General features: G+C 45.3%; 1 protein-coding gene across 3 annotated transcripts in view; it reads left to right on the forward strand.

Moving 5' to 3' along the window:
* Window positions 1-26,308, forward strand: part of Csmd2 (CUB and Sushi multiple domains 2) — a 572,883-nt gene that overhangs the window by 45,638 nt on the left and 500,937 nt on the right. For all 3 annotated transcript variants that reach the window (XM_036179375.1, XM_036179376.1, XM_036179377.1), the window contains exon 2: window positions 22,970-23,186. In XM_036179375.1, coding sequence (XP_036035268.1) covers window positions 22,970-23,186 — 217 coding nt within the window. The remainder of the gene's footprint in view (window positions 1-22,969; window positions 23,187-26,308) is intronic.

Below are 26,308 nucleotides of genomic sequence, written 5' to 3' on the forward strand. Positions count from 1 at the left end.
AAAGTTTTGATATGTTATCTTTTCATTTCATTTAAAATGCTTTTATGTTCCTTCATGATTTCCACTTGAAGCCATTTCATTTGAGGCCTATGATGTTTAATTTCCACGTACTTGTGAATCTTCCACTGTGCCTTTTGCTATCAGTTTCTAGCTTAATTCCATTGCAGTTGGAAAGGATAATTGGTATGATTTTGCCTTTTTTAAAAATGAAATTAATTTATTCATGTGTGTGTGTGTGTGTGTGTGTGTGTGTGTGTGTGTGTGTGTGTGAGCACACATGTGGAGGTCAGAGGGTAACTTGAGGTAACTATTTCTCTCCTTCTACCATGTAGATCTTGAGGCTAAGAATGGATGGCAGACTCTCAGGCTTTTAGTAGCCCCTTGTTTCCACTGAGCCATCTTTCTGGCCATTCTTATACTTCTTCAGGCTGGGTTTTGTTTGTTTGTTTGTTTTGTGTATGGCCTAACATATAATCTAGTCTGGAAAATATTCCATATTTTCTGTGTTGGCTGTAGCATCCTGTGTGTGTCTAAAGATCCCATGGTCTGTCTGAGATGCAGGTTCTCTTTGGCTCTATTGATCTTCCGTGTCTTTGACCCATCTGTTATTGGAGGTGAGATACTGAGACCTCTTGTCTTATGAAAATGTTTGTTGTCCCTTTAACTCTGCCAGTGTTTGTTCGATGCATATATGCTTATGATTACAAGGGACATTACAGGCTGGCCCTCATTTCATCGTATGATGGCCTTCCTTGTTTCTGAGGACAGTTTTTGACCCTGTGTTTTGTCCACAGTACATTTGGCCACCCTGCTTGCTTGTGTTGACCATCTCAAAAGAATATCCTGTTTTTGCTTTTAGATTATGTGTGCCTTTGTATCTGAACTGAATCCCTTGTGGAGAGCGTAAGGTTGGAGCTTGTTTTCAAATCCACTTATCTGTTCAGTATGTTCTGGTTGCTGAGTTAATCCATTGCCAAAGGAAGCAATCGCCAGTAGGGAAGTCTTCTCATTTTGCCAATCGTTTTCTGTCTGTCTTAACAGTGCTTCTAGCCCTCTTCCCCTCTCTCGCTGCCCTGCCCTTCTACCTTCCTTTCTGTCTCCACAAAGAAACACCCTGACCAAAAGCAACTGAAGGGAAAGAAGGGTTTTATCTGTCTTATGCTTCCAGATCACAGTCCGTCATTGAGAGCGCTTAGGGTAAAACTCAAGCGGAAACTGTAGATGACTATTGCCTGCTGACTCCTGCATAGCTAGCTTTCTTGTTGAGCTCAGGATCACATGCCCAGGGGATGATGCTGCTTCCAAGAGGCTGGGCCCTCCTCTATCCATTAAGGCAGTCAAGGCAATCCTCCACAGACATGCTCACAGCCCAGTCTATTCTGGGCAATCTCTTAATCAAGACTCTCTACTCAGACTCTAGGCTGTGTCAATTGACAGCTAAAGCTAAGTAGGACATATCCTTTGTGTTTTATTGATTTTCTGTTCTGTTATGTCAGGATTTGATTTGTTTATTATTTCCTTTTGTGTATCTTCTGTAGGTATTTTCTTGATGGTTAAAGTGGATACTAAATCAAGCATTTCACTAACAACTATCTGTTTTAAACCTTCAACCAGTAGATGTCAATCAAATAGGAGAACCCTGCTCCTTTACATCCCCATGCATCTTATTGATGTCACAAGTTATACCTCCTTATATTTTGCATCAATTACCATAGTTTTAGAGTTATCTCATTTTTATGCTCTCATGTTTTTAAAAAATGCTATTTAGGAAGGCAGTGATCTGTGTTCCAGTATTACAGGTTTGTTTTTCTGGATGCTCTATTGTCTATCTATTTATGTTTACTAGGGAGCTGCATGTTTTTGTACACTTTCATGTTGCTGTCTACCATGTCCTTTCATTTCAACTTGAAGGGCTCTCTTTAGCAGCTCTTTTCAGGGAGATCTAGTGGTAATGAAGCGCCTCAGCTCTTGTCTTGTCAGGGAAGGTCTTTGTTTCTCCTTCATTGTGGAAGGATGAGTGTTTGCCAGATAATGTGTTCTTGGTTGGCAGTCTGTTGCTTTCAGCACTTTGAACACATCACCCCTTTCCCCTTGGGCCTGCCATGCTTTTGCTGAGAAATCTGCTGATAATCGTAAGAGACCTCCCCTGGATGTGATGAGTCACTTTTCTCGCACTTTCAAGCTTCTCTCCTTGTCTTTGACTTCTGATGGTTGTGAGTCTTGGTGTGGAGTCCCCTTTGGACTTAAGTTGGAATCCTTAAAATGCTTCCTGAATTTAGACATTGATTTCTTTCTTTAGCATCAGGACGTTTCCAGCAACTATCCTTTCAAATATACTCTCAGCTCCCTTTTCTGAGATCAGCCCTTTGGATGGCTTCCTTTCCGTCTCCTGGGTTTGATGATTTGCTTTTCTTTAGTCTTTTGTTCTGCTTCTCTTCTGACTCAATAATTTCACGGGGCTTGTCTTTCATGCATTCTTTGGTTTAAGTTGGTTGTTGGAACTCTTCAATGAAATTGTATTCATTTTAGAGTTACTTTTATTCATGTGTCTTTGTATGCATGTCTCTCTGCGAGGGTACATGCATGTGTCCAACAGTGCCCTTAGAGGACAGAAGAGGATATCATATCCCCTGGAGATGGAGCAATAGGCAGTTGTGTGCAGGGGGCCAGACTGAGGTCCTCTTGGAGTGCTCTTAACTACTGAGCCATCTTTCCAGCCCTCCAGTGAAACTTTAAAATCATTACTAAATTCTTCAGCTCCACAATGTCTGTTGGTTCATTTTCTATCATTTCATCTTTTCATGTTTTCCTGACTCCATTAGTTATTATTATTATTATTATTATTATTATTATTATTATTATTATTTGTGTGTGTGTGTGTGTGTGTGTGTGTGTGTGTGTGTGTGTGTGGCCTTGAGGCTCATGGATGTCTTCAAGATGGTCATTTTGAGTTCTCTAGTAATTCGTAAGTGTATTGTTTTTTAGATGTTGGTTTCTGGTCATATTGTCTTGTTACTCCAAGCGTTTGGGCCTAGCCACCTTTAAATGCCATGCCCTCTTGCACCCTTTCCCACTGTCCCTCACTAGCAGCCACTAGATCAAGGTCTTCCAGCCTAAGGGGGTTGAAAGCGTACGGCTATTCTGCTCACCCATGTGCAGTCTGGAGAGCATCCATGCTGATGGTCCATGTGCACTTTGGGCACTCTGGAGATGATCCTGTTTTTAAGGATGTGCAGTGTCTCTGGGGTTTTTGCAGGAGTGAGAGGCTGTGGCTCTCAGCTCTGCCCCTCCCATTGACCCTCACGCTTCTGAATGCTCCCATTCACTCATGACTAGACTCATGCTTTCAATTCTTTTTTTTTTTCCCCCAAGACAGGGTTTCTCTGTGTAGCTTTGCACCTTTTCCTGGAACTCACTTGGTAGCCCAGGCTGGCCTCGAACTCACAGAGATCTTCCTGGCTCTGCCTCCCGAGTGCTGGGATTAAAGGCGTGCGCCACCACCGCCCGGCACCTTTCAATTCTTTATAAGTCAGGTGAGACGTGTTTCCAGGAGACTGAGGGGAATGATATATTGCCCAGTAAAGTTAAGAATTCTGAGGCTGGAAGCAAATGAGGAGCAGAGCTTAACTCAGAGCAGTAGGGATGAGGCTGGGTCCCACTTACTCACCAGGTGTCCCTCAGCTGTGACCGCTGTCAGGGACGATCAGACTGTCTGGTGGGAAAGCCTTAGTGGGCTTTCACTAACCTGCCATAGTCCCATGCTCTTTAGTCCATGAAATTTTTGCATCAAACCCTCAGCATGGGAAGTATGTGGATTCTAGAAACTAGAGTCTACTAGACTGTGCTCTCTACAATGTCCCCTGTTGGGAGGCAAACATATTCATTCATTTATGCAGTAAGTACTTTTGATTTTTCCAAAGGTGGGCTCTCTGCCCCAGTCTCTGCCTTGATGACATAACTTCAGTATGCCCACAGGAAAAGGGACCAGCATTGGAGACATTTTTGGAGCTCTTGAAAGATTCTGGGTACCTTATCCTTAGAACTAGAGCAGGCCTCTTGCTGGGAATCTTTTGCAAATTGTCCAGGGATAGTACTCTGTGCCGGAGTGAGGAGGATGCTGGGACATCTGGCATATCCTCTGGAGCTGGGGCTGACCAGGATGAGTGAGGTCCTGGGTAAACAAAGACCACAAGGGTCAGAACTGGACGTCTAGGGAAATGGCTATGGGAATGATGGTGGAAGCCTGGGGTCACCGGGGTCACAGAAGCAGGTTCTGGGCCAGACACCTGCTTGTGCCCAGCCTCAAGTGTTGTTCACTATGGCTAACTTGTATGTGGGTAAAGGGCAATGATGGAACCATTAGGATTTTCTTCTACGGAGATGTTTTTTAAGACATGTGTTTCTTCACTATTCTCTGGCAACATTGTAGATTATCTGTTACCCATTCAGAAATACTTTTCCCTCTGTTCACTCAAGCTCTGTCTGTCTCTGTCTCATCTCTCTCTCTGTTTCTCTCTGTCTCTCTCTTTGTGTGTGTGTGTGTGTGTGTGTGTGTGTGTGTGTGTGTGAGAGAGAGAGAGAGAGAGAGAGAGAGAGAGAGAGAGAGAGAGAGAGAGAGAAAGAATGCAAAAATATGCCTTAAAAATTAATTTTCTCCCAGGCTAATATGTACCATCTTGTCCTCCCTCTGGGACAGGGAGAGGGGGACAAAGTGTCATGGAGTCATCGTGTCACATCCTGCTAAGGGAAAGCCTTCTTAGCTTCCAGTTCTCCATGATACATGTGGCATATGGCCAGCCCTGCTATCCTCCTCTCTCTCCCTCTGCAGCCTCCCCCCCCCCCCCCGTCCTCCTCTCTGTCACTCCACTGCAGTATAGAAAGAATATGCTAAGGTCTCTTTCTCAAGTCAGATAAAGCCGTGTTTGGTGCCCAGTTTTGGCAGCTTTTACTGTATGTGTGGGCGTGGCTGGGTTGTTTGCCCTAACCATTTGGTAACCAGGGTTCAGAGTAGCCAATGTGTGTAAGAAGCTCACATCGTGTTTGATAGTGGGTGGTGATACTCCCTTTGACCTTCTGCTCACTGACATTCGAATCCCACACTGCACCTTCATGAATGCAGTGACAAAAGAGGCAGCCCGCACTCCTTGACACCAGGAGCTCAGTATGGTGGACGGGTGTCTTGGGAAGCTGTGGGCAGACTGTACTCCGAACTCACTCTGTCCAACTATGATTGCACTGAGTGCTGGTCTCTGGCTCTTCTTTCCCCAAATGCTGTCAGACAGAACCATGGCAACTGCTTGGGCTCCCTGAGCCTGTCGTGATTTGGGTTCACATGAATTTGATTTTTGGAAGTACACTAGATTGTAGTCTCTTTCTTCATTCGTTCAACAACTGTTTACCGAAGGCTTACTGTGTGATAAGCTGTATTCAATTTGATTGGGATGCATCAGTGAATGAAACAAAGAATGTTCTAGCAGGAGAAACCAAACAATAAACACAGCAGGAAAGTAAGTGACATGGAGTGCTATAGAGAGATACAAGTTACCAAAGAAAGAGCGTGTAGGACAGGTCCGGGCATCCAAGGAGCCAGGGGCAGGGGCAAGCGGTGAGTTGATCTTTTATAGAGGGTTGTCAGTGGACCTCATGCAGGAGGCCATGCTGAGCATAGATTTAAAGGAAGAAAACAGGTTTGTCTTCTCTAGAAGAAGACGGAGGGGAAATCAGGCTCCAAGGCCCCAGGAAAAAGCATGGCCCACTTGGAGGAGCAAGGGGATACAGATATGGCTGGGGAGGTGTGAGCAAGAGCAGGAAGCTCCAGGAGTGCAGAGGCTGTCTGTCCTGTGCCTAGCCTGGGACAGACACAAACAAGCTCTGAATGATAAATCTCTATTAGCATCCAGGCTGGTCTGAGCTGAGCCAGGCCAGGACTGGCCCCTTGCTAATTAGCTTGGGCTTTCTCTTTTGATGGGAGCAATTCTCAGATCACCAGCAGAGCTCATGTACAATTCAAATGTGCAGTTAGGGGCAGGAAAGCACAAAGCCCTTTTCGTTTGCATGCAAAAAGAGCAACACATCTGCTGAAGATTGGGAAAGCCAGGGTGAAAGGGTCCCTGAGTGTGTCATTTGAAGTAGTGTGGGCTGGGCTGGCCTTATAGTTGTTGTGAATGTCTCCATCAGTGGACCTTTTTAAAGTGTCCGAATAAATAAGGGGTTGAGGTTGCACAGAGAAAGCCAAGGCTGTGTCTGTCAGGTCATACGCTGTGGTCCTCTGCCGTCAGATTGGAGTTTCTGACTCTTCAACTCCAGCGAGCTAGTTTCCACCTGTCCTCAGTAGGCCTGCTTCCAGTCAAAGTAGCGCTCTCTCCTCTTTCCTTACGCTTTCTCTTTCCTCTCCTTCGGTCATCATCTCGCCAATTCTCTGTCATTTCCCACCCTGGGAAATGTTGCCCAGGTATCCTCAGTGACCCATCTGTCCACCCACCCATCTATCCACCCACCCACCTACCCATCCACCCATCCATCCACCCACCCACCTACCCACCCATCCACCCATCTACCCACCCACTCATCCACTCATCCATCCATGGAGTAGTGCTCAGGAGAAACATCCACACTGTAGGAGTTCAGTGCTTCAGCACCATGGACAGGGCACCAGACATTCATTGTCTTCTACCTGGGTCAGAATCCTAGGGGTGTTTATGTGAAGGTGATTTTGAGAACCCCGTGTTCTGGACAGAACGGGGACTTTGAGTAACTAAGGGATCCAACCATGCCCCTTGCTAGTAAATAGAGTTAAAGGCCCAGGCTTCTAGATCATTCTGTTACACCAAAAAAAGGATTTTCACCATTTATTTTGTTTGTTTGTTTTCAAGATAGGGTTTCTCTACGTAACAGTCCTAGCTGTCCTGGAACTCGCTCTGTAGACCAGGCTGGCCTTGAACTCACAGAGATTCACCTGCCTCTCCCTCCCGAGAGCTGGGATTAAAGACATGCGCCTCCACCACCTCTGGCTTCACCATTTGTTTTAATCAACAACTTTTATTTTATTTGTTTAGTGTTTGTGTGTTCATTTGCATGCACTCATGAGCACATATGTGCCATTGTGTGTTTTGGGGAGTCAGAGGGCAACTTGTAGGACTCAATTCTCTCCTTCCAACATGAAGATCCTATGGGTTTTGAACTCAGCCTGTCAGGCTTGGGGCCAAGTGTCTTTACCCACTGGCCTGATTCTCATGCAGGCAAAGGGCTTACTGGTCTACTTCCCTTTATACTGAGGCCACTTCCACTATGAAGAGATCAGGCCAATTAGTGTCCATGGTTTTTAATGGATAAAGCCGCAAATGGAGATCCGAAATAGGTCAATGAAGGCACAGGTGACGACCGCAGAGTAATCTGTTCATTCAGCAGATACAAACCGAGTGCCGTGAAGTGCACAGCCCGGCTGGGGATGTGGTTGTGAACCCACTGTGGTTTCACACTTTCGTCACTTCATTTCTGTTTGCCAAATTACTGTTGCTATTTTCTTGTTTTCCTCCTGGGAAGTCCCATGTGTACAGCTTTCTCTGTGTGGTTTGCCCTGGGGTGCTATGTGAGAACTTGCTGTTGTGGGCTCATGCCCCAGATGACAGGCAGAAGCCTAGGAGTTGCATCTGACATGATTAATAGCTGAGGAAAGAGGCCTAAGCCAAAGGTGTGCTGAGAGTGCTCCAGGAAGAGGTTAAGCTTCCTACATTGTCCAAAATAAGTGTCTGTCTCACTTCTATCCATCCATCCATCCATCCATCCATCCATCCATCCATCCATCCATCCATGATGGAATAATAGGTAAGGAGGAAGAATTTTGCCTCAGGTTGCTTAAGGTTGATTTCTGCTTCTATAACTCCTTAGCTACCAATCTTGGGAAAGTCACCCAGTCTTCCTGGATTTCAGTTTTCTTATCTGTGAAATGGGAATTATAATAATAGTGCCCACCTAATGCAGTTACGAGGATGTATGAAATGGATTGCTGTGTGTAAAATGCTTAAGACAATTACAGCACTTGGCACAGGAAAAAAAAAGAAAAGCACAGAATGACCTATGACTAGACTCTAGTTCCAGGAGAGCAGAGGTCATGCCCCGGACACAATGACTACCTAGCACTATTCTTCAGATGGGGAAATGGGATGAATCAAGCCTTAGGCGTTGGTTGTCCTGCTTGGCCTTTCTCCCTGGGCCAAAAGCACAGCTCAAGGACCTTTTTAGATTCGGACAACTCAGCAATAGTTCTATGCTTTCATTCCGAAATGTCCATCAAGGAGCAGCCCCAGACAGGAAGAGATACCTGTCCCCAGACACTCTTGGTCCTTGGGTTAGTACAACCAGGGACATGGCATAACCCAGTCAGTGAGAGTCTGCCACCAGCAGAGAAGAGATGCCCATGCTGTCTGGAGTCCAGGATTCCCCAGCAGAGAACAGGTCCTGGCTGGTGGCAGCTGATGATCATGAAAACAAGCCGCATCTGGACGGCCAGGCGGAGAAAATCGTATTTAGTCCACAGCGGTGGCTTCCATGTTCGATGTGTCCAAGAGAATCTGAGAGCCCGGAGGTAGAATTAGGAAGCTGAGTGGCTTGGGATTATTCCCACAGAGCAATTGGTTGTGGTCCAGGGACAGGCTTGCTGTCTCGCCCCTCCCGCCGTGCATTGTCTCCTGCCTTTGTTGGAAGAAGGACCCCTGGTTGGTTTCTGTGTCCCTGAAGCACCAGGACTGTGCTCAGCTCTTTCTAGTAAATCCTGAGCCTGACCTGTGGCGCAGAACCTGGGCTGTGGCTTTGGGAGCTTGTCCTCCCCAGAGGGTGACTGAAGTCCCTGGAGCCAGCCAAGGAGGGAGGCGTAGTGGGATGGGACAACCCGAGCTTTGTCTTTGCTGGTCTGGGTTTGAATCCCAGTTCTTGTACAGCTACCAGTTTGACCTCAAAGTGTTCCCATGCTCCTCTTTCCTCGACATACATTAACAGTACAAAATAACGGTTTCATTGTAACACTGTCACATGTGTGTGTTGTACACTTTAGTCACACTCAGCCCCCACTTTGTTGCACTTCTGTGTCCTTCTTCTTCTCCCCTCCTTGTTCCCTTTGTCTTCTCAAATAATCTCCCTTTCACTTTCTTATTTTCATGGCCTTTTAAGGTGTGTGTGTGTGTGTGTGTGTGTGTGTGTGTGTGTGTGTGTGTGTGTTGTTGTTGTTGTTGTTGTTAAGGCTATCATATATACATATATATATATATATATATATATATATATATATGGGAGGGATGAATCTGCTTGTATTTGCACATGTGGAGGTCAGAGGTCAACATCAGACATGTTCCTCTATCACTCACTCTGCCTGTTAGTTTTTTGAGACAGGGTCTCTCACTGAACCCAGAGCTTGCTGGTTTATCTACATCAAGTCCCTGGGAGCCACCTGTCTTCCCCCAGCACTAGGGTTACAGACAATGCAGAAGCATCAGGTGTTATCATCATCATCATCATCATCATCATCATCATCATCGCAGGGATATGAGCTCAAGTCCTCATGCTTGCAACAGCAAGGCTCTTCATGTATTTTTTTCCAATCTAAATTCCATATATAAGATTTTGGAAATACATGATATTTGTCTGAGTCTTGCTTTTCTGCTCAACACAATGGTCTCTAGCTACATCCATTTTTCTTCAAATGATATAATTTCAATAAATGTGTTTTTAAACCTTGAAGAACTCAAGGCCTTCACCTTGAGGTGACAAGGCCAGAGGTGTAACAGCCATTGTGAAGGGCCACTGCACGATCTGCCTCCCTTCTCCCCCATTCTGACTGCCCTCCAGCTCTGCCCAGCACCAGAGCTGCCTGGAACAAAGCAGCCCTCCCCAATCCTGCTGAATGAAAGATTGAATTTAGCTCGGGCCTCTGAGATGCACACTGGAACCGGGGGAGTTCCTAACTTGGATGGTGGAAATTACATCTTTATTTGAAACTTAGCGTTCCTATCAATCATGAACACGGGCAGCAAAGCACTCCAGGGCTAGCTGCACCTGTGAATTTGCCCCTGATATGATCACAGGTTATTTCCATAAAATATTACAGTTGCTAAAACTATCTCCACCTAGCGTGCTTCAAATGACAGCTGTTGTCAGTTCTGCTGTTAGATCCTGGTGGCCGTGAGGGCATGGACAGGCTTGGGCCTCCAGTGCTATACAACAGAATCTCAAAATAGTTTTGAAAACTGTATTTCAGCATAACTGGTTGCCTTTTGCAATTCTTCATATTTTTCCCCGTACACGTTTGAAGACATCATTTGCAAATTGGTCACCAGACTGCTCAAGGGGACCTTGGTACAAAAAAAGTGAAGAAAATATCCTGAAGTGAATAAAAAAATGTGGGTAGTTAGGTCCCATGTGTGTTAGAGAATTAGAACAGTTCTCAACTGGGTGTGATCTCCCAACCTTCACGGGCGGGGTGGGGGATGCACATTTGTCAATTCTGAAGTGGTATTTGAGTTGTCCAGTGGATAGAGGCTCCTGGCATTCTAAGCTTTCTTCATGCCCAGGGAAGACCCCCACAGCAAAGACTCTTGTTTTTGTTATTAATACATTTTTAAAATCTATTTTACATACCAACCACAGTTTCCCCTCCTCCTCTCCTTCCTCCTCCCCCAAACTCCTTTCTACCCCTTCCTCCCCATCCAGTCCTCAGAAAGGGTGAGGCCTCCCATGGGAGTCAACAGCACATGACATATCACATTTGAGGCAGGACTAAGCTCCTCCCCACGAAGACTATTAAAAAATGTCCATAGTGCTGAGATTGAGAACCACTGGGCTAGCTGCTCAGTTTAGAAACCTGATTATTACATCTGCTGGGTGAAAAAATGCCTACAACTTCATTAAAACAAAACAAAACAAAACATGATCACAGTTTCATTCAAAACCTACTGCACATCCACCATGCATACCTGAATGTGTATTGAGCACCAGGACCCCAGAGGCGAGTATGCTGAAGCCGCTCTGTGGCTACAGGGCAATCGGACTTGACCTTGTGAACTTATATGCACCTTGTGAACTTATATGCAGGGTGCTGCTAGGTGCCAGGCAGTGTGCTGGATGCTGGCTATCACATCTTCCTCAAATCTGGCCTTTGAGTCTCTCTCTCTCTCTCTCTCTCTCTCTCTCTCTCTCTCTCTCTCTCTCTCTCTCAAAGCACTGGCTGTAAACTCTAGACCTGCCCTGATGGGACCTAGGGAACACAGGGATGTTTACAACATGTCTTTTAGAGGACCTCTTTGTCCTGGCAGATAGCCTAATGACTGTCAACCTGTGAGTCTCTTGTAGGAGACTTGGCTCATGGGCGTATGTTGTTTCTCTTGACTGAACTGGACCTCACTGACACATTCCACAACGGCTCTTCTCTTCAGAGCTCTGACAGTGGGGAAAGTTAGGCTTGAGTGTGCCCATCAGGTGAAGCACACAGGAAGCAACCCAACAGAGTTCTGGAAATACTGAAATTGGTGCTCATTACTCATACTGCCCACATTACTCCAGTATTTATTGCTAACAAGCCCTTGAGAGAAGAGACAACCCCTCTCACAGGGCCAATGGGAAGGGAGAATTGTGGGGGACGTACACACTCAGAGGGTGGGGTGCAGTTGTCAGAAAAATGAACCTGTGAGTCAAGGCTTTTATTGGGGTCCAGAGTGTTGTTCAGTGGGTTCTCCATCAGATGATCTAACTGGTAATTTAGAGCAATCAGGCTCAAGTTCCAGGAGATTATGCTGTGATCTGCATGTGGGGCTTAGGGGCCCATAGAGCAACAGGTAGATCATATCTCACTGTCCCTTAGGCAGGTGGCCAAGAGTGGGATCCGGATAGGTCACAGTGAAGAAAGAAAAGGTTAGAGGAGTATGGTTGCATCAGGGCAGCTAAAGATCCTTCCTCTATGAGAAACTCAAACCTATATGCCAAATGGATGCCGAAGCTATGTGACGTAGTAATGAACGCTCCTGGAGGTAGGTTGGATGGGACAGCACGTGGTTTGTACCCTCATGGAATCCATATCTCAGGAAAGACAGAGGCTAAACAATGTGTTACGATCCAGTAGAGATGCAAGGCTTCCTGAGAAGACATAGCAGGGTACTTGTGTGTGTGGATGTGTGGGTACCACTTAGTGTGATGAGTGGAGCTGGTGAGAGCAAGCTACAAAGAAAGGATATTTCAATCAGAGGGATGAACGCGTTACAGATCTCAGAGTGAGTAACAACACAGAGCATCACAGTATCCTGTAGCATGAATCTTAAAGAGTTCTTATTAATGAAATCAAACCCAAGGCCAGTTATTGGGGTGATTACTAGAAGATCAGAGACACACAACAAGCCACAGCTATCTCACCTTGCTAGTTCCTCAGGTGATCCTGTTTCCTCAGGATGGAAGCTTCTGAGTCCTCCTCCACATGAATCTCAGCTGAACTGTGTTGCTCCAAAGCCTGAACGCTTAACCAACCAAATGCTTAACCAACTACATGCTTTACTCCTCTAGTTCCTGGTCCTCATGCCTTATGTACCTTTCTCTTTCTGCCCCCACTCCCTGGGATTAAAGGTTGGGTTTCTGGGGTTAAAGGCGTGGGTCACCATGTTTAGCTGTTTCTAAAGTGGCCTTGAACTCAGAGATCCACCTGGCTCTGCCTCCCAAGTGCTGGGATTAAAGGCATGCACCACCACCACCCAACTTCTGCTATGGCTTGCTCTTCCCATTTTCTAGCCACCATTTTTGACTTTGTTCTAGTGGCTGTCTGTTCTCTGACACCAGCTATGTTTATTTCAAGGAACACACAATATTTCAGGGAACACAATACCCACCACATTTCCCCTGTTTTTGTCTAAAATTTAAAAAAGCTTATAACTAATACAAGAAAAATCATATCCAATAAGTATATACAATATACACAGTCAAGATTACATTAACGATGTCTAGTCCGTTAACATTTGACAGATTCAGACAAAAAAATTTTCATTACTTATGCTATTTAAAACAAATAGTTCCTTTTTTAAAAAGTAGATTTCATAATCTCCCTTTTTATCTTATCATATCCATAGTATCCCAAAGGAGTCTGACTCCAGCCCGAGTATCCTTTGAGAGGTGGCAGAATGCAAAAGCCTGGGAGAAAAGCAGGGGCAAGCTCACGATGAACATGGGTGCCCTGATTGGGACCAAGGGATGAACAGCCGAAGGGCTTTGGGCAAGAGTGGCAGGGAGGCTTTGTTTCTTGGAAAGGGAAGAGAGAATTGTTTCAGCCGGGACCTAGTGAGGTTGCCATGTGAACTGTGTGTGGACTGTGAGTTGAAGATAACCCCCAAGCAATTAAGCAAGATGAAGAATAAACCATGGGGTTCTGGCTTAGGCCAAGAGGAACCTAAGCAATGGGATGAAACTAATTTCTGTGCAGTGTCCAGGGCGAAAGAAGATCGGGTTGGATTGAGAAATGATTGGAGTTAAAAAGATGGAGCTGTGTGGGTGAAGTTAGATTGTAAAGAAGGCTAAGGGAGAAGGGAGGGTCCTTTATCTGCCAGTCACACACTAGGAAGGCTCTGGGGGAGGTGGGCTATAGCCTGAGCATGGAAGAGTGAGTTAGATGCAGCAGAGGGGGATACACCAGGCAAAGGACCTAGAACTGTGAAGGCCTGAGAGGACCTGGAGAGTTCATAGGAAGGAATCTGTTTATGATGTATGGAAACACATGAGGCACTGAGAGGAGTTAAGCTAGGGCTGGCGCTCAGCATCTCTGATGCTGAGGAGTTCTTGGTCCTTCCTTCAGGGGTTATTGAAGAGCCAATGATGCTGCTGAGCCCAGCCTCTGCCATCTGCATCAAGATGCCCTGCCAAGAAGCATCATAGAGATGGGCCAGTGGCCAGTGATGTACCGGAGGTGTTTAGTGGTGTCCATGTGGCTAGTGGGACACCTTTGGTCATGATGATTTATCCAGCATCTGCCACCATCTCCTGCAATTCCTCTTCAGGCAGGTTCATTAATTGCAAGGCTTTGACAAATCCACATCACCAGCCCAGACTGCACTCCCAGATACCAGTTCACCAGCCTAATTGCCTTCTGGCCATCTCCGCCTACATGTCCCACTGGTATCTCCAACTAAATTTGTCCAAAATTGACCTTATCAGTCAATAAATATTTACAGAATTGAATTGAATTTTCCTGCCAAATTTCTCAAAAGAGCTATCTCCTCAAAAATTATCCTTATTTGTAGACAACATGGTTGTGTACCTAAAGCACCTAAGGGAATCAACTGAGAGAAATGTTAGAATTAAGAACCTGGTTGAATGTGAGATGCATATGTAAAAAATCAATGGGTTTTCTTTCTGTGCATTGGTAATAATAGTTAGAGAAATTAGGAAAAATGTTATTTGCTAGAGCAACAAAAAATATATTAATTTCCTGGGTATAACCATAACAAGATGGGGTAGGACTTACATAAAGATTGGTACAATTCTCCCCTCAAGGGTCAGCTTATATCTATTGATCATTTATCGTGTTCCAAGTACTGGACTGAAATGTTAGCAATGTAGCTGGTGTTACCCCATCTGTCTGTCCAGCCATCCCAGAAGTGGATTTTCGTTTCATTCATTTATTTATTTAAGTGTTATTTATTAAGGTTTGTCTGTGCATCCGTGCATGCACATGTGTCACAGTGCATGGGGAGGTCAGAGGTCAACCTTTGGGAATCAGTTCTCTCCTTCCACCATGGCTTCTGAGTTTGTATGGCAAACCCTTGTATCTGCTGAGCCATCTTACCAGATCATGGTGTTCATTTTTAAAGAACTGAAACTAAGCCTTAAAGAGTTTACATAAATAGCCCATATGCTATTAAGTGGCAAACATGACATTTAAATCCAAGGCTTTTGCTCCTAAATTCTATCCCTGCTACCTGTTCATTAAGCCACCTCCCAAATGACCCATATAGTCCAGTGAAGTCGGTGGGTATTTTCTGAATGTTAAAATAAGATTCGTTCATCTCACTCCACATCTACTGAAAAGCTATGTGCTGGGTTTCCTCTCCAGTCAGTTTATTGGATTGCATGCTAGAGAGACAATCTGAATACAGTATCGAGGAGCCTCTTGATGAAGACAGCCACATGCACATGCCTTTATATCACCTTTGGTGGAAGCAACAGTGTTCAGAATGAATGATGAACAGGCCACAGGGTACTTGAGGATGCCTTGAGAATTCTGAGCAGGCGTCTGGAGGAGGTAATGAAGCTTGAAGTGCCTGCGGTTAGAGGACTAGTCCGTGTGCAAGAGCTGGGTGGGCAATTAGTGCTCATTCATTCATTCATTCATTCAGCCCCTATGAGCATCTGCTAAGGGCCAGGTGCAGGCTTGGGGGGCCAGATAAACTGCAGGGACTAAATAGGGCCCTGCTGTCATGGAGGGGACACTTTTGGAGGCTGAGTGGCCATGCAGATTGTTACAATACACAAGTCAGAGGTACTTGTGCTGGATTCATGGGCGTAGAAGAGTGAGGCCTGGACTTCACTCATGGTGACCTCTGGAGGTGTGACACCTCCTAGAACTCCCCTGAGAAATGAAGGTGTGAGTCAGACAGACCTGCTACTAAAGCAAGAGGTTTGTGGGTCAAGGGGCCAGAACTTGCCAGGGTCATGAGGAGGGCGTGTGATGGGCTGTGGGTGCATCCCTGGTGCACAGTGCATGCTGTAGGCTGGTGGTCAGAAGAGAGGAGAAGAGGAAGCAGGCAGTAGGTACCTTAGGCTTTGGGGCCATGGAAGGACTTTGTCTTCTTTTTTTTCTGCTGACTGGGATGAGCAGCTAACAAACAGATACCTGGTTAAGTGTCTTTGTCATTGTAAATAAAGGAAACCGGTTCCAGAGAATGAGAGAGATAAGTGTGGCCACTCCTAAGAGCTGAGTGTTCTAATCTGTGTGAGGAATCTAAGCACAAGCAAAGGCCCACAGCCAGGTGGAAAACAATACTGGCAAAACACAACAGGAGATGAGAAGCTTGATCCTATAGGGTGAGTGCAAACTGACAGGAAACAGTGAAGCCTTATGCAAGAACTGAGTATGAAAAATGTAGAGCCCTTCTATGTCAAATGTAATAAGGTTAAAAGGCACATGGGATGCAGAGAGGATTTACGTGTAATATACATGCTATATACATATGTAAATCACTAGAAAAATTATAATGAAAAATGAGCCAAGGATTTCATCAGATAGGTAACTCCCAAGGGGAAGAATTAAAATGATTAAGAAAAGGTGAAGTGTCGTATAATGGTATGTGTCTACAATACCAATTAAGGCAGGGGAATCTTGAGTTCCAAGCCAGCCTGGGCTACAGAGGGAGACTCAGTCTCCCTAAAATAAAAAAGCATGAGAAGGAAGGAGGAGGAGTGAGAGGAGGAGGAAAAGGGGAGAGGGAGGAGAAAGGAGGAAAAAGAAAAGGAGAGAACGATTGACAAGATAACTTAATGATTAAGAACTTGTAACCTTAAGTTAAAGTCCATTGCACTCATGTAAGAAGCCAGGCATGGTTATATATGAGTTCCCTAACTCCAGCACCTGGAAGGTAGAGATAAGAGGAGCATTGGGGCTTGCTGGCCACAGGCTTAGCTCCAGGTTCAGGGAGAGACCCTGCCTCAAATGAATGAGTGGAGAGTGGTAAGCAGATTGTTCATGTGCTCATCTGTCCTCCACACATTTGTTCATGGGCGTGTCCAATTGTTTACAAACATCATAGAAATCACACACACACACACACACACACACACACACACACACACACACACGTGCACGCACACACACATGTGAGTGTAGACATTCAAAGGGAAAAAAATAGATATAGATTCTGAGTCAATCAAACGCCAAAACCTTAGCAAGACAGTTCACAATCTTGATGAAGAAGCCTCGAGACAGGCATTTGTAGACACGGCTGTGAGAATATTAATTGGCATACACATTCTAAAAGATATTTTGGCAATCCAGACTCAAAGCCTCAGGGATATTTATCCTCTTTGACACAGTTACCTGAATGTTTGAAGGTTTGTCATAGAAAAATCATGTAAAAACAAATAAATTAAAGAACTTCCTATCCAGTTCTCTGGGGGTTATTCTTGAGTCTTGGCTTTGTAGGGTAACTGTATTAGCCAGAGCCCCAGGGTGTAGAGGACCATTGTGGTTACTGCAAAAGAGAAGATGCAAGGGGCCCTCATGGTTTTTCCATCTCTACCCCCAGACATGAAAGGGCACCTGGCCGTGTGAGCCCAGGCTTCCACTTCACCAGCATCTCTGGCTGTAGCTGGTGTGCTGGGTTTTAACTTTCTCAACTCTCTGACATCTGTTTAATTTCAGGGGAACTTCCAAATTAACCCTACTTTCATCCCTTTCTAACCGTGCCCAACCGTGCCCGCTGCAGAAGTCAGTCAGCCTGTATTTACAGTAGCCCAGCAGACAGCAAAGCTGGGTGCAGTGGCTGTATAAATGGACGTTCATTCTGGGCCTCTGGCCATGGAAGCCCATTTTCCACTGCACCGACTGGCATCCTGTCACCAGACCTTGCTCTAGTCCAGGTCGTATTTATAAATGGGATTAAAAAAAGAAAAGATCCAGAAGCAATTTAGATGGTTGACAATAGAATGCTTGAGTAAAGTCTAGGATAACCATATGCTGGGATGTCGGGCATCCTCTTAAAATGCAGTTTATGAGCAGTTTCGGTATCTTGGGGGGGAAAAACTCATGTTGTGTTTACTGAATTGTTACAAAAGAAAACCAAGAAATGACCCAAATGACCATACATAGAGGAATGGCTGAATACATTGAGATATATCTATGCCAGGCAATATTATACATTTATTTAAAAAATAAGTTAGATCTGTAGCTACTGACCCGAAAGATGTCCCCAATGTATTGTTAAGTTGGGAAGCAAGTTGCAGAGAAATGAGCTATCCCACAATCTCATTTTAAAAACAAAATCATAAAAATTTCTCCCAGAATGTGTCCATATGCTTGTATGAGAGAGGAGGAGGCGTAGAGGCTCAGGGCAGGGGTGGGGGAGGGTGGGCCACCATCCTGGATGCTGATCTGGATAACTGGTTGGTGCTTAAGAGAGGGGAATCAGGGTGTCTTTCTAGTTCAGTATGTACAGCATGAGAGGCCTAAAGAAACAAGGCTGTAAACAAACATATTGATAGCTGAGTTTCTATGTGTATTATAAGTAGACACTGCCTTTTGTAATCTAAGGTTAAAGAATAATTTATTGCAGAGTCCTGCAAAGGATATGTATGGTATTTTCTAAACAATTTTAACAGTTCATGGAAGAATCTAGAAAATGAAAATATTAACAACCATTGCCTCTGAAAGGAATGTGAGATTAAAATCATTTTATCCTTTTAAACCTTGCCTGTGTTTTTCAAGTGCTCCACAAAGAGCAAAATATATGTTATTATTTCACATACGGTGGCCTTGCACCCTCTTGCCAGCCAGTCCTGCCTCTGCCTGGAACAGCCCAGCCTCTGCTCACCCTGCTCAACCCTTCCTGCTCACCTTTGTGTAATTGGTGTATCTTCACTGTAAATGCTGATTGAATTCCAGGCACTAGGGATGTGCCAGGGCCAGTATTGCGCTCTCCAGCTAAAGGGTCTTACTTCCAGAGGGACCATTTAGATATCAAACTGAGTGACCTCATCCAAGACCCGCATCATAGTCTCTTGGTGACATCCTCCACTTTCTGTCTGCTTCTCTAAGAGTTGCCCTCTGAGTCTCTTCTTCCGTTGTCTCTGTCTTATGACTCTGTCTCTTTCACCCTTCTTGTCCCATCACATGGATTACATCAGAAGTGTTCTCAGGGTGTCCATGTTCTTAGCCTCTCCGCTTCTCTTTATAGTAGGAAAGATGATTGCTAGATTCCAAGTCAGTGTCTCCAGGTTTGGGCAGGTCTAAGCTGGAGCAGCCATCCCAGTAGTGAGGATGGTGGCCATGTTGGTATCAGTGGTTGTACTAGACATGAACACAGTCAGATCTTAAGCTGAAGCCTCTGAGGGGTCTACATGTCAGAAACACTGTATGAACTCCTAGAGGAGTACCGTTAAAGCACTGCTTCCATGGGTGGATGGAGGCTCTATCTAGACCATGACCTAGGCCCCAGGACTGATCACAGGGTTAGCCCAGAGGAACGAACCAATCAGTGACTAAAAAGAGCAATGACATCACTGGCTTGCACTAGGCTTTCAAGGTCCAGAGATGACGCAGTCTCTGTGCCTGTGGCAGAAAGCGGGTGCTCAGGGAGGGCATGTCCCTTTGGAAAGCTATAGAATGGAAGCTTTACTTCATTATTCTTTCGATTGGGTGCCTGTCTTCACTTGTGAACTTGTTTATACCCTGTCCAGGTTCACGTATAGTGTTTGTTCTGTTTGCTGTTATTAGTAATCAGCACTTATTCTTTCATATTATAGGCATTACATTTCAACCCAATGTTTGTGTGCCTTTTGATTTTGTCTATTTTACACAACACACACTCTCTCTCCTCTGCCTTTCTCTCACACACATACTCACATATACACATTTACACACACACACACACACACACACACTACACATGCACACTCACATACAATATACACTCACTTTTATATAAAATCGTTAATCTTAACAGTATTTTCCAGGAAAGTAGAAAACAATATAACATGTTTTTTTTTTTTTTTAACACTTTGTTTGCTTTGATATATCATCTGAATTTGGAAGATAATTCTTTCCTGAAATAATTATTTTGTTCTACAAAAATATTTTTCTGTTTTCATTGATTAAAAAAATGTCTCCTTATCTCAGTTTTTGTGTGTATTAACTATATCTGCTCACTGAGGTCCCTCTCCCCACAGATATATTCCACATATCATTCATGATATGATTTGGGATTCTTTATTATGAGAGTACTAATTTTTGTGCCCTTTAAAAGACAATACACTGTCCAAATAACCTATTTTTTCCACTTAAATTTAGGTATCCTTTCCCCAGAGTTAAAACAAGCCCTTGGGCCTTTGATGAGCATTGTATCAGGCGGATAAATTAACTTTTCCATAACTCTTTGAGAGGTTAATATTATAAATTAACCTTTCAGCGATTAGGCTTTTCCACTCAAGACTACATCATTTCTCTCCAATTATTCTGAATTTTTAAAAAAATCCCCCTGTAAAATTTCTTTCCATAAAGTGCTTACACTTTCTTGTTCTCCCTCCCTCCCGCATCTCCCTCCATTCATTTTTCACTTCAATCTGCTCTCCCTCTCTCTGTCCCTCTCTTCCGCTTTCTCTTTGTGTTATGACACTGAGAGTAGCATCTGGGGCTTCACTAACCCTAAGTGAGCTCGGTATCTTGAGCTACACCCCTGAATCTGCTGAGTTTATTTCTGTGTACACCCTGCACTCTGTAGCTGCCGTGGAAGGAACTTCCGCCTTCCGCTTTCATCTGTGGCATACGGATCTGATTGACTTTTGTATAGTTTGCACTGGGTTACTTGGCTAAAATTTCTTCTTAGTTCTAATAGCTTTGGAATCGATTCTTCTGGACTTCCTAGGCATATAGCATACCGTCTGCCAGCCGTCTCTCTGCAACCTCCTTTCTCCTTTGTTTCTCTGGGGTGGCACGCTGAGCTCTTCCAGTCAGGCACGTGATCCTAGGGAGGATGCTGACATCTCCGTCACATTTTTGATGCCTATCAGATGTTCCACCTAAAGTACAATGTAAAGGGCTGTTGAATGGGAAGGCAGTGTTCTGCCTCATTCTGAATGCTTATTTTAATCAGTGTTACATGTCTAATTTTATTAAATGCCTCTTTAGCATTTATTCAGAAGCCCTTAACTTTTCCCCCATTAATGGAATACTTTGTATTAAGAGATTTCTTAATATTAAGGTCATTTTAGAGATTAAGTGTTCTTTGTCAGTTAATCCCTAAAGTGGTTTTAAAAAATTAGTGTTGAATCAACTTATCAGCACCATCATAAAGGAAGTGTCCTGCCTATGTGAAGCCCCAACACTGACGAGTGGTAGCTATGGGCCCATTCTTTAATTCCCCTCTGCTCCGATTCTGCCTCGGCAGGTGGAGATATTAATAGTGTCCACCACATATGGCTGTTGTGAATGTTAAGTCACTAAAGGCAGAGATCTTAGAATTGTCTAGACAAACACTGTCTGAACACAAAGGCCCTACTGTGAGCTGATTGAGAACTGACTGTGTGCCTTCCTGCTACTGAGACTGCAGGATTTAAAGAGTTTGGCCCACATGCTCCCTGCTCTGATGCTTACGGCATGCGTGTGGAAGTGTGCCGTGATGCTGGCAGACAGAGGGGAAGGTGGCATGGCCTCAGCACATTGCTAGGTCCTGTGGCTGTGTAGTGAGAAAATGTAGAGCCACAGGACTGAGGAAGGCAGGAGTTTGGCTGGAAAGCTGGAGTGTAGAAAAGGAGAGATTTCAAAATGTCAAACCCCGTGGAGGACCTCCCGCTCACTGTAGACATTAGTCTTCTTTCTTAGTTGAAGAGCAGTAAGGAGTCACTGGATGGGTTTTGGAGGCAGTGATGATGGAGATAACTCGGTCCAGGTTGAAAAGATGCCTCTGAATGAGAAGAAAAGAGATTGGTCTTTACTAGAGTACATGAATGAGTAGTTGGGAGTCTAAGGAAGAGTTTGGTATGGGGGATGGGGGTGGGAGCTTGATAGACAGAGACACTGGCCATGGGCTGAAGAGAGGAAGGTGTCACTTCCTGTCTTATTTAGACAATTGTAACGGGGATACCATCCCATCCCCTAAGTGAAGATGCAGCAGACAAGGGAAGAGCAGGTGTGCATCCCAAAGTAGTTGTCAGGCCTGGGGTCCAAGAATGGCAACTGGCTTTCACTGTGCAGTTGTATGTCATCGGTGCATGAATGGGATGTCGTCTGGGCTGGACAGAGACAAGAGGCTCCATCATGGAGCCTGGAAAGGAAGCCAAAACATTCAGAGGAGAGCAGAAGGGTACAGTGGTATGGAAGGAACCCACAGAATGGCTGTTTCTAGAGAGGCCTTCCCCTAGCAGCAGCACCAATAGTACTGGAAAACCAGGTAGAAATGCTACCTCTCCACCCCCTCCAACCCTCCCTCCCATTTACTGTCCATTGGGAGCTCTGTTCGATCCTGAACTATGGTTGGCAAGCAGAGTGAAGCCTGAGCTTCATCAGTAGTGTGAGGGGCTCAGACAGATCAGTTAGCAGGACGATAGGTTGCATATCCCCAGCCCATCTTCTCTGCAGCCCGGCTGTACCTGCTCTCCTGCTGGAAGGCAGACCTGCTGGGCATGGGAAAGGATGAGGAAACAGACAGACGGTGATTCCAATTGGCTATGGGCGGGAGGAGAGGGACAGGCTGCGGGAGGAGTGGCCTGGAGTTGTGTTTATGAATGACAGAGTTGGAGCACATTTGACTTTGGAAGCCCCTGGCGGAGAAGGGACAACAGGACCTGTGCAAGAAATGTCCTTAAAGGGCCAGGAGGTGTGCAATTCCAGTGGTCCCATTTAGGCGGAGGAGGAAGGATGGCAGTGTAGGGCAGAGGCATTGGCAGCTTGTATTTTCTAGGGAGGGTGGGGTGAGGCTGTCAGCTGAGAAAAGGAAGCTTTGGGCAACAGAGGAGGTTGGAGATGGTCCTCTGGGCTTTGGTGCAAGGCTTGGGTGCTGCAGCCTGGTTGTGGTTGTGCCTGTTAAAACTAACTATGAGCATCAGTTTTCAGCTAATTGAGCTGTCCCAGGGCTTCAATATAACTGCTACCCATCTTCCCTCCCTGGCTGTCAAGCCCAGGACTGCCTATAGGAAGCATTCAGAAAAGTGGTTGATGGTTCTTTGACACAGTACTTCCACCTCTTGGGAACTCCTTCGAGTTCTTCTGGCCACACTTCACCGCTTCCCTTCTCTCTTCCAGGCCAGAACTGCACATTCCAACTGCAAGGTCCCAATGGGACGGTGGAGAGCCCAGGGTTCCCTTATGGCTACCCCAATTATGCCAACTGCACATGGACCATCACCGCAGAGGACCAGCACAGGATCCAGCTCGTTTTCCAGTCCTTTGCCCTGGAAGAGGACTTTGACGTCCTGTCAGTGTTTGATGGCCCACCGCAGGCAGAGAACCTTCGAACAAGGTACCATCCTCCCCACTCCCTGGTGCAAACACCTGGGCCCTGAACCAAGCTTGGAGAAGAGGGGACCTCTGCTTTACTATTTAAGTTTCTATTAGCATATAGCAATTACAAATAATAATGTATATATTTTGAGTATTTTGAGTATAACTGCTCGTTTGCCCCTCTCCTGTGCCCACTGACTCCTTTATGTTTTCCAGTTACCTCCTCTTCTACTTTCATAACTCCTGTGGTCTTTTTACATGTGTATGAACCAGAGACTTACATTAGGGTTGCTTACTTGGGTGTGGGCAAGGCCTTATTTACAGGAGCATGGACACCTACACCACTGAAGAAAATTCATCTGTCTCACTTCCCACCATCGTTAATACCTTGCTGTTTTGTTGTTGTTGTTGTTGTTGTTGTTGTTGTTGTTATAAGGACTTGCTCTCGTAGCCCAGTAATTCTCCTGCCTCTGTCTCCTGAGTGCTGGGGTCATAGACAGGTACTACCATGCCTAGCTTCTCTGCTTTCTTTAAGGCTCCCCATTACTTTGAAGAATCTGATAGAAGAGGCCATGTCAGACACCTGGGAAGACAGGGTGGAAACAGAAGGCATGATAGAGACATTCCAGTCTTCTCACTGACATTGATTTCTGTCTGTCTGTCTGACATATCCTCCTCACACAGACAAATATATTTTCACCTGGCCCTGAGTCCTGTGGGGCTGAAGGTTGTAAGTGATAAGTGGTGCTGCACCATGCACCATGGGTCTGGAACCATGGATACTTGATAAAATTGACCTTGCATTTGGTACCTTGATTGTGGGAATAGAACTGAGACTCTGGGATGGCTGTCGTCCTCTCTAACACTATCATGTGGGGTGGAAACTGAAACCACAGAGAGGCTGAGGTGGTTGACAGTTGTGCCATGGAGTTGCCTCCTAAGACGAGGTCACAGAGGAGGAGGAGGAGAAGGAGGAGGAGGAAGAAGAGGAGGAGGAGGAGGAGGAGGAGGAGGAGGAGGAAATGAGATGGATTTAATCACCTTCTATAGGAACGGCAGACTTCAGGGCAGAAAGCTTCAGCACAAGCTTCTGTTTCATTGGCCTGGAGGCCTGTCACTCTCCATCACAAGCCTTGGCTCTGCCTTCTCACTTAGGCTTTCAAACTTCTGTTTGTGTGTGTGTGTGTTGGGGAGGGGGGGTCGGGAGGTCTGGGGTGAGCATGCCTGTCTCAGGCTTACCCTTCAAGCTGGCTTGAGGATGTTTCTAGAATATGTCATACCTCATGTGCAGGGCAGTCCTCCAGCCAGGGAGTCTGGGAAGGCTGCTGCAGAGGTAAGGTAATTTCTTCCAGGCATGACAGGGCTTATCCATCTTGCCATGATATTGCATGGGGTGTGGTGTACAGGCAATGTTTAATGAAACCTTGTGCTGGGGACTAAAGTCCTCTTCCATTCATTCAACAAATATTCTGTGACTATCTGTTCTGTGCTGGTGCTGACCTGAGCGATAGGGAACCTGCCAGTTAGCAGAGCAAAGCCACTGTCGCCATGGAGTTCACATGCTAATGTGGAACTGGCATGGGTTATCTCCTCAGTGGGTGCTGGGCAGGAGAAGAAGCATGAGGGAGGCAGGGAGCAGGTACCAAAAGGGAAGTGGCACCTGTCCTGTGTGGGCATCTAGGGGAAGTTTCCAGGCCACAGGCACAGGTGATATTGAGGCTTTTGTGAGGGTGTTCCTTTGGAGCACAGCCCACACTGCTCTGGTTACCTGGCTCTAGTCGTCCTTTGGTGAATTACTTCTGTGTGGTACCCCCAGCTTGCCACGTTGGTGATGTTCACTCAGAAGCAGCCGGAGTCTCGCAGCATCAGTGAGGAGGAGGGATCCCACTGCCTCTGAGCTCCCTTGGTAGATGGGAGGTCACACTAGGAGAAGAAATGAACCCAGATAACGTGGATGTGTGCCACCCTGGGAGGGGTGGGGCGGTGCTTCTCGGAGGTGGGGACTCTCAGGTCTTTCTGAGTCGTCTTCACCTTACAGCTTCCTGGTTTTCTTATTCACGAATCAGTTGTCTTTGTGTGAGGTGAAGAAATCGGTCATTGTCACACAAGGGCCCAGGGCTGTGCGCATCTGCCTTTATGGCAACTGGGCCTGCCTCTGCTTCTCGATGGGCTCCCATGTCCTTTCCACCCCCTCAGTCTTGACAGGCATTTCCTGTTTTATTGGTCTTTCAAAACCTTCAGTGCTGAGACTATCAATTTTATTCTTTCTCCATTATCTAACATATTGATTTCTGCTTTTATCTTTATCCATTCCTTTCTTCCACTTACCTTAGGCTGGCATTGCTCTTTGAGGGTTTCATGAATTGAATTAGTCCCATTATTTCTTGTTTGATAATAAAAGCATTAAGAAGCATTTTTCCCCTAAGTGCAACTTTGACCAGATCCTGTAAATTTTGATGGGTAGCTCTTATTTCTGAAAGAGTTTCTAATTGCAGTTCTGTTCTTTCCTTGACTCTAGAGGCCTTTCCTCGAATTTTCAGGTATTATTTGTTTATTCTCTTAAAACTGATGATCTAGTTTTATTGCATTATGATTGGATTATGCCTTTCCACTTTAGGGGATTGTTGATCCCCTCCTTTCTTTTAAGACCATATTTTATAAATGTTCTATGAGTATTGGAAAAATCAAATGTTCTAAATTGAAGGATGCAAATTCATGTTATTAACCATGTGGGGTTTTTCTAATTTCCTATTCATTGTTTAATTGATATTCATCAAGGTAAGCAATGGAGTGGTCTCAGGCTTGCATTGTTTCTGTCGGATGTTATTCCTGCTATTTGTAAGTTTTAGTTTTATGTGTTTTGATGCATATTTTTATTTTTACATTGTGTGTGTGTGTGTGTGTGTGTGTGTGTGTGTGTGTGTGTGTGTGTGTATACAGGCATGCATGTGTGCTTATATGCATCTTAGGTGAATGTGGGTGCCCTTGGAGGCCAGATCTCTTGGAGTTGGAGTTACAGGCACATGTGAGTTGCCTAACGTGGTTGCTGAGAACTGAACTTGGTCCTCTGCAAGATCAATATGGTCTTAGACACTGAGCCTCTCCCCAACTCCTGAAAATGTTTATTTTCCCAATATAAAA

The sequence above is a fragment of the Onychomys torridus genome, chromosome 2 (genome assembly GCF_903995425.1).
Source record: "Onychomys torridus chromosome 2, mOncTor1.1, whole genome shotgun sequence".
In the NCBI taxonomy this organism is placed as follows: Eukaryota; Metazoa; Chordata; class Mammalia; order Rodentia; family Cricetidae; genus Onychomys; species Onychomys torridus.